Source organism: Octodon degus, unplaced genomic scaffold (genome assembly GCF_000260255.1).
Source record: "Octodon degus isolate 3935 unplaced genomic scaffold, OctDeg1.0 scaffold00155, whole genome shotgun sequence".
Lineage (NCBI taxonomy): Eukaryota > Metazoa > Chordata > Mammalia > Rodentia > Octodontidae > Octodon > Octodon degus.
The window spans coordinates 6,013,151-6,026,800 of NW_004524731.1; the positions used below are offsets into that span (position 1 = coordinate 6,013,151).

Genomic DNA, 13,650 nt, shown 5'->3' on the forward strand with positions numbered 1-13,650 from the left:
GCCGCAAAGGGGGGGCCGACACGGGGAGGCGGGGCCGCGTCGGGCGACCCGAAAGTCTAGGAGGACCCGCGCAGGGCGGTTCTCGTCGCCCTCCCACCCCGGTTCTCGGCCTTCCCCTGCCCTCCGTCGCGCCCCTCAGGCCTCGCACCCCGGCTGTCAGCGCTCTGGTCCGCCGAGCCCGCGAGCAGCCGGCAGCCCGCGCCCCTGCCTAGCGCGCAGACTCCGCGGAGGCGCAGCAGGGGCGGGGTCAAGCCGGGGCACGCCCACAGCCCGGTGCGAGCCAATCCTGAGCGGAGGCTCGGCTGTGGATTGGGTCCTTTCTGGAGTGGGCGGGCGTAGCCGGACGGAATCCGGAAGCGGCGGCGCGCCGCGCGGCCGAGCTGCCCGACATGTCTGCGCTCCGGAGACGGGGTAGGCGGTGGGCTCGGGAGGCGGCGTGGAAGGGGTCGAGGGAACCTGGAGGAGAGTGAGGGGCAGTGAGGGGCGACGGGGAGAGCAGGCGCCTGAGGGGTCCTTGGAGGAGGCGAGGTGGTGGAGATCGCCGAGCGGCGGCGGCGCGCGTGAGCGCGTCGGGATCTCCCCGCTTCGGCGCCGGCTCTCCCTAGACCTTCCGGGCCGAGCGGGCCCCTCGAGCGGCAGCTTCCCCCGGGACGCTGCGTCCTCGCGCCGCCTCGCCGCGGGAAGCTCCCGTAGGCTTCCCCCGGCCAGCTTCGGAGCTGTTGCTTCCCCCTTAAATCGAAAAGCCTGCGGCGACTGCGTTTAAGATGCGTTTGCGACTGCAGCGGAGTAGGGAGGGCTGGTTCCTCGGTGAGCTAGAATGCGGGGCGCAGAGCGTGCACCTTGAGCCCCGCGGGGCAGCGCGCCTGACTCCGCCGCCGCGGGAGCAGAGCCCTGGGTCAGCTGCCAGACGACCAGCACACTTTGAGGTGTGCAAGAACTAGGGCCGCGACGTCCGCTGGGAGGAGGTGGCGCGTCCTGTGGATTAAATTCATTTTCGGAGGAACAAATCTGAAAACTCCCGCTTCTGCATCTTACTCTTTCTCTTCATTTTATGTTTGTGATCTTTGTAAGCCTAAAGTTAAGTGTTCATTGCTGTGCAAGAAACTGTATCTTCTGTAAGTACTCTGTTGGCCTCAGATCCTCTCAGTTCTCAAAATGAATGAAAACTGTTTTAGCCGTGAAACTTTTCACCTTGAAACTTTTCTCCTTTCCATGTTGGATATGTGTCAAAATTTTCAGGGGAAGTTAAGGTTGTTTAAGAACATTGTGATAAGACTAAATCTAGAAATATGAACTGTAAGTGGAAGACCAAATACTAGTTGTCTGAGTCTCCTAACAAGATCACCTGAAGAACTCTGCTGGGAAACACTGAGCCTCTCAGGAACACTTAGGACTGTGTGAGTTGGAATAAAAAATTCTAAGCACTTGTCCTGGGGCTATAGCTCAGTGGCAGAGCTCCTGCCTGGCAAGCGCAAGGTCGTAGTTTCATTGCCAGTACAAAAAAAAAAAAAATCTAAACACTTAATAATTTATTGGAGAAAGCCAAAGTTAATATGCCTTCAGGAGTTCTCTTGTGTTACTTGTGATGAGCATTACAATTAGGAAAATGTGTGGCATGTAGTGGAGACAGTGGCGTGAGATGTGCACTCTCACTGTCCATCTGCTCCACAGGAACGCTGGGTCCCAGCAGTAGGCAGAGGTAATGGGGCCTCCATGTGTTTAGGGGGAGATGAGCACAGTTGTGCACAGCTCAGGTACGTGTGCACAGAACTTTCCAGGGGTGGTTAGCCAGCTGTGTCTGCTCTGGCGCTAGAGAACAAAGGGATCAGACTTGAAATCCTCCTTCACGATGAGACCCTGGTGTATGTTAAGGCTGTGTTCTCTTCAAGGGCAGATGCGTAAGAGAGCCAAACTTTTCTGTCCCTGGTCCCTGACAGGAAAGCTGGAAATGGGCAGACAAGCAGTGTGAAGCAACAGTGCTTAGTTTTGGGGTTTTTTGGAAGGAAGGTTGAATTTCTTCTGCTAGGGAGTGTAGCCTGCTGATGTATTTTTTTTTTTATGACAATTTGTGATAAAACTTGGAAGGATTAAGAGAGACAATTACTATCTTTTAGACATGCTCTACTTTGCATTACAAAAACGTCTGAGCAGTGCTCGAAGTATCTTCTTGGGCTCTTTAGAGTTATCATGTAGCTCTGACAGTGAACGACTTTCCCTGACTGCAAAGAATCACAAGAAGGTAACCATATCTCCAGTGTGATTTAAGCAACTTCTGTTTTACTTGGGGAGATTGGGTGAGTGCTGACATACAGCATAACTAAGTATTAACTCTGGTGAGGCTATATCAGGCATTCAGGGTCACAGTGGACTCTGGAAGCTTCGAGGGCTGCATCTCCGCTAGGGCTGTGGACTTCTGTAAAGCGTACTCCTGTGTCATTTTCTGATCCCACCTCACACAGTGCTGGTCTCAGTAGCTGCCCAGTTAACTGGAAATGAGTAGCTTGTGTTCAGTGTCTGCCCTAGAGCTTTTCTGGCCCTTCTGAGTACTATCTGGGCAAATTCAGTTAAGAACAGAATATTTCATGGAAAATTTAGAATTTGGAAAATTTGTCTTTGCCTGGACATTACTGGTGCTGTTTAGAGTGCATGGAATAAATGTTCATATGTCATACTTCTTCACTGTATAATTCTTCAGAGATTTTGACCATCTTTTTCAGTCTTCTCATCTCCCCACTCAAAAAAAAACAAAAAACAGTTTATGTTGAGAACGTTTCTTAGGAGAGGCAAAATGAGTTGGACTTACCAGACAGACAATTCTCAATGCCATAGTGGGGATGAGGACCAGGTGGCAATGTGAGGCCTTCTCTGCATTAGGAAGGGGAGTATAGGGATCCTGGCCTGCTTCTGCCTCTTTGGACACACCCTTGGACAGACCCATTGCACGCTTCTATTGCTGTGGTTTTGTACTGGGGTAGAGAAGAGTGCATAGATTTAAGACCATAGCAACCATAGACCCTTCTGTCTAACATGAAGATGTGATAGTGATCCCACCCTCCTGGTGTCAAGAAGTAGATGAATGTACAAAGCTGCATTTCTCACTCCTCTTATTCTCTCTTCTCTACTTAAGGCCATCAAAACCTGTCCTTGGACAGCTCTTTGTGTTGCTGCCAGACTGGTGGGCTGGTGGGGCAGTTTGTGATATTGAAGAAGGCAGTTGTCTTTTGACAAGAATTTGTTCTGCCATGGTCACTTCTTTGCAGGACATCCAGGCTTGGCATTTGTAGGGTCCCCTTCTGGGAGCCCAGAGGACTGGTCTGGGACTAGGGCAGCTGCAGCCAGTCCTGTTGCAGATCTTTGTCTTCTTAGGCCTCTCATTAATGAGACCAGAGCTGTGAGTAGCCTTGGTACATCTCAGAGCCCACCTGCAGTGTGCTACATCTCTTTCTTCTATGCTAGTACATACGCTTGAGAGTGGATTGTGGCTGGAGTCGCACATCACAGAATTATTGATGTTTGCCATGTTGGTGGTGCTGGTTCTTGTGTTCCTGAAGCTCTGGTATTCAGTTGGGAAGGAGTATCCATGTGTGCAGATCTCTGTGCCTTCAAATAAGCTCATATGTGTTGTGTGTGTGTTTCTCCTGTTATTCCCTCAAACTTGCTTGTAGTACCAGAACTGGGGGTGCTAATAAGAATGCATTTCATTTGAAAAGAGATACCCTTTTCCTTCTTGGTTGCTTTCCTGATGCTGGCTGGGTGCAAGATGACTCCTAGGGGTCAGAGCATTGGTTCTGGTTCTGTGCTGTGGCTTCTGTACATTTATATGACTACTCATAGTGTTTGTGTTTTGTATTCTGTGATAGGCATAATATACCTCTTTCCTTCTGGAATGGTATCTGGGTAGCTCTTTTTCTTCTCAGAGATTTTTGAGGATTGAGAACATGCTCAGGAAATGTTTCCTGAAGGAATGAATTAACTTTATGCAAAGTAAGAAGTTTATAGACTGCTGATAAAATGCAACACTGCAGTGAGTTTTAGTCTTAAGGAGAAGCTGCAGTCTGGGTGGTGGGAACTGGGCAGCCAGTGTGGTTTCTAAGCAAAATAGCCCAGGTGCTTGTGTTCTTAAAAAATAAATCTGGAAGTTGGCAGTTAAGTGTGGGGAAGGGCTTGGGCAGCCATGGGGAGGCCAGCTAGTACAAGTTATGGGGATGGTCACAGTAGAAGGAGGGCCAGGGAGAGGTAGATGTAGAAGGGTTTCCAAGAAGAAGACATGAACGGCTGCTGAGACTTGAAGGAGATGCCCAGGGACAACTTCTTCTAGATGACAAGAGTCATGGTTGGATGTGACTGGAGGAAAAGGATCCTGAGGAAAAGGGGGAAAAGTGCCATGAGGGTTTCTTCTAGTGGCCTTCGTCCAGGCAAATGAGGCTGAGGGCATGGTGGGAACTAGTCTTCAAATTCAATCCAATGATGAACAGTCCATGGGCTTGGCATCTGTAAAGTAGGCAGTAACAGTGGTGGGTTATGAGGAATTGGCCACATAATGTGTGCGTGTATCTACAAAGACAGCCATCTGGTTTGTCACTAATCTTGTTCCCCGGTGTGCAGGAGACAGGGAAGTGGCATAGGACTCTGTTTGCCTGTGAGGAAAGAACCGGCACAGGGAGTGAGAGGTGGGAAGTGGGTGGGGCCTCTGTTACCTTGCTCAGAGTGAGGGAGATGCCTGCATGTTTAAGACATTAAAAGGAGGCCAGCACCCACATATTGGATGGCCCTGCATTGAAGATGCAGGAGTGTGATTCCATGAGATGGGGGCAACTATAGCTCCCTCTTCCTCTGGGGAGACCAGGCAGCATGGAGAAGTCAAGCTATGTTATAGTCTTTCTGTCTTCCTAGATAACCGTCTCAGTTGCTGAGCCACAGAACCTACATGGACAGCAGTGAGGTCTTGGTGCAGCTACTGGCAGTCATGAGTTCTTGTGTTGAAGTTAGGGTGTGTCTAAAGAAATGGGCAGTGTTTTGTTTTGTTTTTATGTGTGTGGTACAGGGTCTCACTATGCAGCTCAGACTCGTAGTGATCCTCCTGCTTTCAGCCTCCCCAGCACTGGGATTACAGGCAGTGCACCACCACTCCCAGGGCGTGTGGTGCCTGATCCCAGCACTTGCCTAAGCAGGTGCTTAGTCTGCTGTGCTATCTCGCCAGCCCTGAAATGGCAATGTTAATGAAACTAAGAAAAATATAGTAACTTAAATAAAAAGGACAGTTTATTCCATGTCTCACATTATAATAAAGATAGCTCTTTTTTTAGCCCAGGCTGGTTTTGGTGAGCCCACAGCTGTGAGAGGTGAGCAGTTTGTCCAAGGGCTTGTCTCCTTCTATGGCATCCTGGCCCTCCCCTATGTTCATGTAGTCTCGTAGGAAGTTTAAATGCATATGAACAATTAATGACAATCCAATAAAAAAACTATGTGGAAGAACTGTGGACAAACTTTACGTGGAATTTTTTAAGTAGTACAATTTTGGTAGAGATCAGTTATCTAATATATTTCTGCTATTTGGGTGAGATTACTGTGTCAGCTTGGTCTTGTTTTGAAATTCTAATAATGTAACGTTGAGTATTATTTGGAGACTATTTTCTTTTAATTAATATTTCAGAAAGCTTGCCAATTCTTGCTTAAATCTTAGCTAATTATTTTCCCATTTATAATTCTATTATGAAACTCATTAAGAATCTGTAATTCATTAAATTAGTATGCTGTACTGAGCTTTTTCTTTCTTGTGAAGTGATATAATGCTATTATCACTTATCCTCTATGCATAGAGGACAGTCAAAGGTTAAACACCATACCTCACTATACGGATAATGTAAGGAGACAAGCCCTAGTTGGTCACGGTGTGGCAGGCCTGTAATCCCAGCACTGTGGGAGGCCAAGGCAGGAGGATTGCCAGTTCAAGTCCAGCCTGGGCAATAAAAATTAGAATGTAGCTCAGTGCAGAGAGCCTGGGTTCATCCCAGTATCTCAATAAAACAAAACAGGGGCCAGGGAGATAGCTCAGTAGATAAAGCACTTGCCTGGCAAGCACAAGTGCTTGAGTTCAATCCCTGGTCCCCCCCCCCCAAATAAATAAATAAAACAAAACAAAGCAGATCTGGTTACTATCCTTTTAAGGGAATCTGTGTATGTGCTGGCATATATTCAGCCAACATTTAAACAATTTTTACTGAAAAGAAAGACTTTAAAATACCAGATTTTCGAGAAATACACTAACCTTAGAAAATTTCGAAGTGCCTGCTAAATGAGATAAGCCGATGTCAGCATGAAGAAGGGAATCCCTAAAGCTGACATTTAGTGAGACGTGGAAGGTTTTCATAGTTTGAACTGATGAAATAATTTGGTTTGCTTTTGTTTTGTGATTTAGTTGTAATGTTTTGGCAGCTTTTCTCTAATGAACAGTAATGTGGGGAGGGAGATCATCAAACTTGCTGTTGTGAAAGTTTCTGCTTGTATAAATTTCTGGTATTTTCAGCACAAAACTTTCATTTAAATGTGATTTTTAAAGTCTGCCAATTCTTTTTTTTTTTTTTTTTGCTGAACTGGGGATTGAACTCAGGCCCTTGTGCTTGCCAGGGAAGTGCTTATTCCACTGAGCCATCTCCCTGGCCCCAGTCTGCCAATTCTTGCCTCAAAATCTAATGGATTTTCCCCTCACAAGTCTATTAAGTGAAACCTCTACAGAGGTATATTATAAAGCTAGTTATTCTGTATGTTTTTTTCAAAATGAAATTCTAGAAGTCATATTTAAAAAACTACTTGCTGATCTCGGGTCTCTTACTATAGTGTAATTTCTGTGAGCATGTAGCCCTATCCATGTTTACAGCTTTTCATGAGCATCCACTTTTAGAAAGAGTTATTTTGAATGGACCTTATTGCTCATATCCCCATATTAACTGTTCCCAGACTTTTTTCACTGGAGTCATACTTTTATAAGAGACGCTAGGGATAACACAGGTTTTTAAACTTTTGGTTAGAGGATAACAGAGAGCTTCTACATGTACAGTGTATGTTCAGGAAATATATATATATATATATATATATGTATTTGTTACAATTTTAAGTCAAGTATTTTATGAACATAAATAATGAGAAGTGATATTTTTGCAACCAAAGTGGGGTTTTTAAAAAATTTAAACAGATTGATGACACTAATAGGGTAACATTTGGGAGAGTCTCAAATACAAGGAGATGCTTTTTTCTTATCATGTATTTTTCATTTTACTTCCCATAAGAGTATCTCATGGGCTCAGGAGATAGCTTAGCATCATAAGTACCTGTGTGGCAAGTGCAGGCTCTTGAGTTTGATTCCTGGTACCAAAACAAACAAACAAACAAAAAGTGAGTTCAGGGCAGGAGAGATAGCTTAGTGATCTACATGACTGCCTGGCAAGTGCAAGGACCCAGGTTCAATTCCCGGTACCATGTGCTGTGCTGGTTCCACCCTGGGCACATTGTGCCACCCACCAAAACTGGGTGTGGTAGCACACGCCTGTAATCCTAGCATTTGGGAGGCCAAGACAGGAGGATCACTATGAGTCCAAACTGCGGAGTGAGGTCCTGTATCCAAAAAAAGAGAGCATCTCATGTAGGTTATTTTGTCATTTTCCCAAGGTTGGTGTAATCTTGCCATCTGTGGCTACTTGGACAGAAGTAGATGACACAGCTCAAAGTGTAATAAGCTGGCACAGAAAGACAAATACTGAGTGTTTTAATTCATTTGTGGAAGCTAGAGCAGCTGATCTTAAGAGAGTACAACAGTGGTCACTTGAGGTTAGAAATGGCCAGCAAAGAGGAACAGGAGGATAGTAAGTACTAGAATGGAGGTGGTTATGAGTAACCCTAGTGCTCCACAGTGCAGTGCAGTGGCTGCAGTCTACAACAATCATTTATATGTTTTATGAAGTGTTAAAAGAAAGGAGCCTAAAGACTTCAAGCAAAGAAATGATGAAGAGATGGAGACATTAATTATCCTAATTGGATCATTACATATTATGTACAGATTCAGTTGGCATACTATATGCCATAAACATGTGAAACTTCTGTGTCATTTAAAAGAAAATTATATTACCCTGCTCCCCTCTGCAAAAACAGAGAGAGAGAGAGAGAGAGAGAGAGAGAGAGAGAGACAGGCAGACAGAGAGACAGACAGACAGACAGAGACAGAGACAGAGACAGAAACAGAAACAGAAACAGAAACAGAAACAGAGGAGAGAAGAAAAGGAATCACCTGGGATAGAAGGGTGCCCAAAGCAGTGCCCGCAGCAGCACCTCCCTTGATGGTGAGTTTATTTGCTGTCTCTTACGGCAGAGCTATCACACACTTGACTACACCAAGCAAGATCCAAGAGAGTTCCTTGAAATGCTGCTGCCATTAGTGTCTTCGTTAAACGTGAGACAAGGTCTTTTTTATGCCCAGCTATTGGATTTTAAACCAAGTAACTGTACAGGAAGAGTTCAGACCTGAGGTTTACAATCTACAACCAAATTTTGCATTTATTTCTGAAGTACATGTTTACAGTTTTTCCTAGGTGTCTAATTTCCAAAGAACACATTACCAAAAGATTTTATTTTTATTTGGCTTCTGTCTTTAGGTTGAAGTAGCAAGTGTGGGCAGCAGTCTTTTCTGAAAATTATATCAAAATAACTCACATCCCTGTGGAAGGGAGACTTAATTTCTCTGATAATTACAGCACATTAATTTTAGCTAAGATGATTTTCTTCTTGTTGGCCTTTTACTGTGTCCATCATTTCTCAGTTCTGGTTGCCTGAATTCTCAGTTCTGCTTATTGGTAATTGTATTTGTTTTCTGTGAGCCTTTTTTTCTGATTGACACTAAACACCTACCCTGCTTTTGTATTATCTGGTGATTAGTTTTTGACAGATACTAGAGTTTCAGGTTAAAACATGCTCCAGTTGCTGGCAGAGGACAACGCTGATGAGCTGTGAGGAAAACGAGTAGGCAGGCTGGCCTCGGGTTCCTGGGGGGAGCCCTGTTCTGACCCCTAAGCACCTTTTATTTGGTCCACTTGAGAGTTGAGAGTTCAGACTCCTGGGGTCTGTTACAAAAGCCTTTCTCCACACCCAGATCATCCAGCTCTGTTTTTAATGGGGTTTTGTTTTTTAGCATGTTGCAAATTAAACAGAAGATATTTAACTTGTTTTTCAGGCATACATTTGTAGTATGTGAACACATACATGTACAGACGCACTGGATCAGAAGGAGCATTTCAAAAACTCAAAAATTATAAATACTTCTTAGAATTACAATTGTGTGGTCATACATACTGTGTCCCGGTGTCCTGAAAACAGCCTTCCTATGTGTGCTGCTTTTGTTACCAACCACAAAGTGAATGGCTCAGTGACGTGAGCGGGACAGAAGTCCTATGCTTTCCTCTGGCTTCAAACTTGCAATGATGTGAGCAGGACAGAAGCCACTTACAATTCTGCCTGCTTCTAAACTTACTGTTTGGGGGCTGAGGAGATGGCTCAGTGGAGTAAACACTTCCCTGGCAAGTGCAAGGGTCTGAGTTCAATCCCCAGTTCTGCCAAAAATAAAAAAATAAAAATAAAAAATAAACTTACTTTCTGAATCTGAACTAGCTGGTGATAACTATGTGACCAATGTGCATGTGTGGCAGCTTGTGTGGCAGCTGTATCGAGTGGTAGCCACATGGCCGGTGTGCCAGAAAACTTCCCTGTGAGCCCTTTCAGGACATGTATAGCAATCTGTTTTCTAAAGTGTAAATTTTGGCTGGAGATGTAGCTCTGTAGCTTAAGTGCCTGCCTGCCAAGTACAAGTTCTTAAGTTCAATCTCTGATACTACTAAATAAATAGATAAATAAATAAATTTTTACAATAAAGAAAATGTTTTTACTACCTTAGGATCAGCATGTTATTTGTACACCATATAAAATCAGCACATGGTGATTTTATTCCCCATGATTCCCCATGGCATAAAAGCCAAAGCTTCCAGCTGCTCTTGGCTGGCTCTCTGAGCTCATGCTGTGGCTCTGCCTGTACTGCTCTTCGCAGAGCTGCCTCTCCCGCCAGGCGACTGTCTGTGACAGTCACTCTGCCTGCCCAAATTCCCCTTCTGGCTCCCCAGCCACACCAGTCTCCAGATCACTGAGTTCCAGGGCTGCTCTTTCGGCTCCTGTGTTCTCAATGTGCTGACCAGGTGAAAGAAGGAGCCTGCATGTGGGTGCTGCTCGAGCCTCCAGTTAATGCCAGGGTGAGGTCCCCTCTGTCTTGCCATGCATGTGGTAGTTGCACTCAATAAAGCCTTGGCAGACACGCTGACTCCCTTTGGCTCCTCTCAGTCCCAGGGTGGCCTAAGTCAGAAGAAGGCCTTTGGCCTTGAGAGTGCTCTCCAGGTCCACTCACTGCATCCAGTTAAAATTGTGCTGAAAAAGTTGGAGGGTACTTCATTACTAGCGGGAAGTTCAACGTTAACAGTGGCTCTACATGTTCTTCTTGTAAAGTAGCTGATTTAATCATTCCTTTTTATTTTTATTTATTTATTTATACATCACTTTCTTTTTAATTGTGATTTTTGCTTCTCTGGCCACTATTTTTTTCAGAAATGTTTAATTTCTCTCTCATTCACATGTATGCACTCATACATACAAACTGTTTTATATAAAATTTCAAGTTATTTTTAATTACACTTTCCCACAAGGAAGGTTAAATCAGAACTACCAAGCAATGTGAAATACAAAGAGACCTTTTCTCTCTTGTCACCGTTATGTATCACAAAGCAGTTTGTCCAGTGAAGCTAATGGGTTTTTTTCCCATAGTTTTATTGAAAAATAAATAGCAATGAGACAGTTTCAAATCAAATTGGTAGGACAGTTCCAATAATTAACACATTGCATCCTGCCTTCCTAGTGGTTATTTGTTGTACAAGAGGCAGACATGATATCCTATTTGCAAACACTATTAGAACAAATCCCTCTATTCCTTGAATGAAGAGAATATAGCTATATATCTAACCTAACCATTTTGAATACACAGATACAAAATGATCATTCATCTAATCCCCCCCCCTTTTTTTTTTAGTTCCATCATTAAAATATTATAAGTGTGTGAACTTAGCAAAATATTCCAAAATAGTCCAGTGGTCCATAATAGCAGTAAGTTTTCCATAAGACTGGTGATGTCACAAGTTGTTCACTTGAGCCTTTTACAGTTCAGCATATTAATATGGCTTTACTTTTTATACTTTGTTTTTATACTTTTCTGATGGATGGTTAAGACCAAGATAAAGCAAGGCCTATATAACAAGAAATGCAACTTCTGTATCTGATAAGATTCAGTCAAGTACCCTCAGGATTTATCCTGAAAACCTGTACCACACTTTGTAGATCCTTTGTCAGTGTCAGCCATGAGGATGAGTCACGGGCATTGCTTGACCAATTTGCTCTCTGTGAAAGCCTGAGAGAATGTTTTCTCTCCATGTGACTCTCCATAGGCATACTCTGCATCATTGATCACTTTCCTCTGTGGCCCCATAATCTCCTTGATCAGAAAATTTGGGACACAACTGAGTTACAGAATACTACAGTACAAGTTCTCATATGTCCTGAGTCTTAATTGACCTTAAAGGCTAGGGCCAAAATATTGGCTTTCCTTTCGGCCCTTCTATTTCTCTAATTTTTGGTCTGCAAACTTAGGTTGTTAACCCTCCAGAAGAGAAGCTTATTGTTATTACCATATAACCTAGACTATTGAGCTTAACCTCACTATCTGTCTGAATATCAAACATCTTAGGTATAACATGGAACAGGTATTTTGCATCAAGTATTGATGTGTTAAACTTTAACTCCCTACAGAATATGACAAAAATTTTTTAAAAAATTAAAAATATAGGGGCCGGGGAGATGGCTCAGTGGAATAAGCGCTTCCCTGGCAAGCACAAGGGCTTGAGTTCAATCCCTGGTTCCGCAAAAAAAAATTAAAAATATATTTGAAAAATATGAATAAAGAATTATATATGTTTACACGTAAGTCCAGAAATCTAACCATATACAAGATTATGGCAGGACAGTCCTGCAACACTCCTTTTCCTGTCTCTAGTCTTCATTCACCACCCCCTACCTTTTTAAACATTCATCTACTTGAGAGACAGCATGGCTGCAACTGACATGTCATGAGAAGCAGCCCATATTCAGAAAACCAGAATGACAGGCACTCCAAGCATGAACCTACTATTACAAATTGCCATCTTCAGTGCAGTTGCTTAGTTCACAGGTGTCAGTATATATAGTTAGGGTGAGAACCCTTCCAATTAAATACTAGATTAGAAAATCATCTGAAGATTCTCAGGATCATTACCATCATTACCTTACCCATCTTGTACATATAACTGTATGGCTTCCCTCTGTCATGTTTCCTAGCTCTTCTTCTTGCTCTCTCTTCATCATCTACTCCTCAAGTTCTTGCTTTCTTTTTAATTGTATTATAGCTTTCTACTTGTATTTCTTTTGAGTTCTTATACTAGGGAAAGTATGTGATATTTACACATGTGTGTCTGGTTTATTTCACCTAGGAGTATATCTTCAAGTGGCATCCACTTCAATATAAAGGCTTTGAGTTTATCATTATTTATAGCTGAGTAATACTCCATTGTGTAAAAATACCACATATTTTTCATCCATTCCTCACATGATGGGCATCTTGATTGTTTCCAAAATTTGGCTATCACAAATTGTGCTGCTATAAACATACGTACACATATATCACTATGATATGATGTTTTCAGATCCTCTGGAAAAATTCCCAGTAGAGAAATAGCTGGTTTAAATGGGGTTTCCAGTCCTAGTTTTTTAAGGAGTCTCCACACTGATTTCCATAATGGTTGCACCAGTCTACATGCCCATCAGCAATGGAGAAGGGTTCCTTTTTCCACACAGTCTCTCCAACAGTTGTTGTTGGGTGATTTCTTTATGATAGCCATACTTTCTGGGGTGAGGTGATTTCTTAGTGTTGTTTTAATTTGCATTTCATGGATAGCTAGTGATGTGAAGCATTTTTTCATATATTTATTCGCTTCTTTAATTTCATCCTGTGAGAAGTGTGTGTTCATCTTGGATGCCCATTTCTGGATTGGGTCTTTAAATTTTGAGACACTAATATTTTTTAGTTCTTTATAAGTTCTGCAGAGCAGACCTTTGTCTGAGTAATTATTAGTCAAGAATTTTTCCAAATTTGTGGGCTGTCTTTTCACTTTGTTGGTAATTTCTTTTGACGTGCAACAACTTCTCAATAAGAGGAGGTCCCAGTTGTTAATTCTTTCAGCTATTACCCGTGAGATTTTATTTTTGTTTATGAACTCTTTGCCTACCTCTATGTCTTCAAGAATTCCTCCTACTCTCTTTTCCAGGAGATTTAGTATTTCTGTTTTAATGTTTAGATCTTTAATCCATTTTGACTTTAGTTTAGTGCATGGTGATAGACCTGGGACAAGTTTGAGTTATCGGAATGTAGAGAGCCAGTTTTTCAGCACCATTTGTTAAAGAGGCTATGTTTCTTCCAGTGAGTATGTTTGGCCCCTTTGTCAAAGATAAGGTGGCTGAGTGTGTTCGTAGGGGCTTCAG

General features: G+C 43.2%; 1 protein-coding gene across 2 annotated transcripts in view; it reads left to right on the plus strand.

The window, feature by feature from the left end:
• Positions 1 to 358: 358 nt before the first annotated feature.
• Positions 359 to 13,650, plus strand: part of Erich1 (glutamate rich 1) — an 89,325-nt gene continuing 76,033 nt past the window's right edge. For both annotated transcript variants that reach the window (XM_023702608.1, XM_023702609.1), the window contains exon 1: positions 359 to 411. In XM_023702608.1, coding sequence (XP_023558376.1) covers positions 390 to 411 — 22 coding nt within the window. In that variant the 5' untranslated portion in view covers positions 359 to 389. The remainder of the gene's footprint in view (positions 412 to 13,650) is intronic.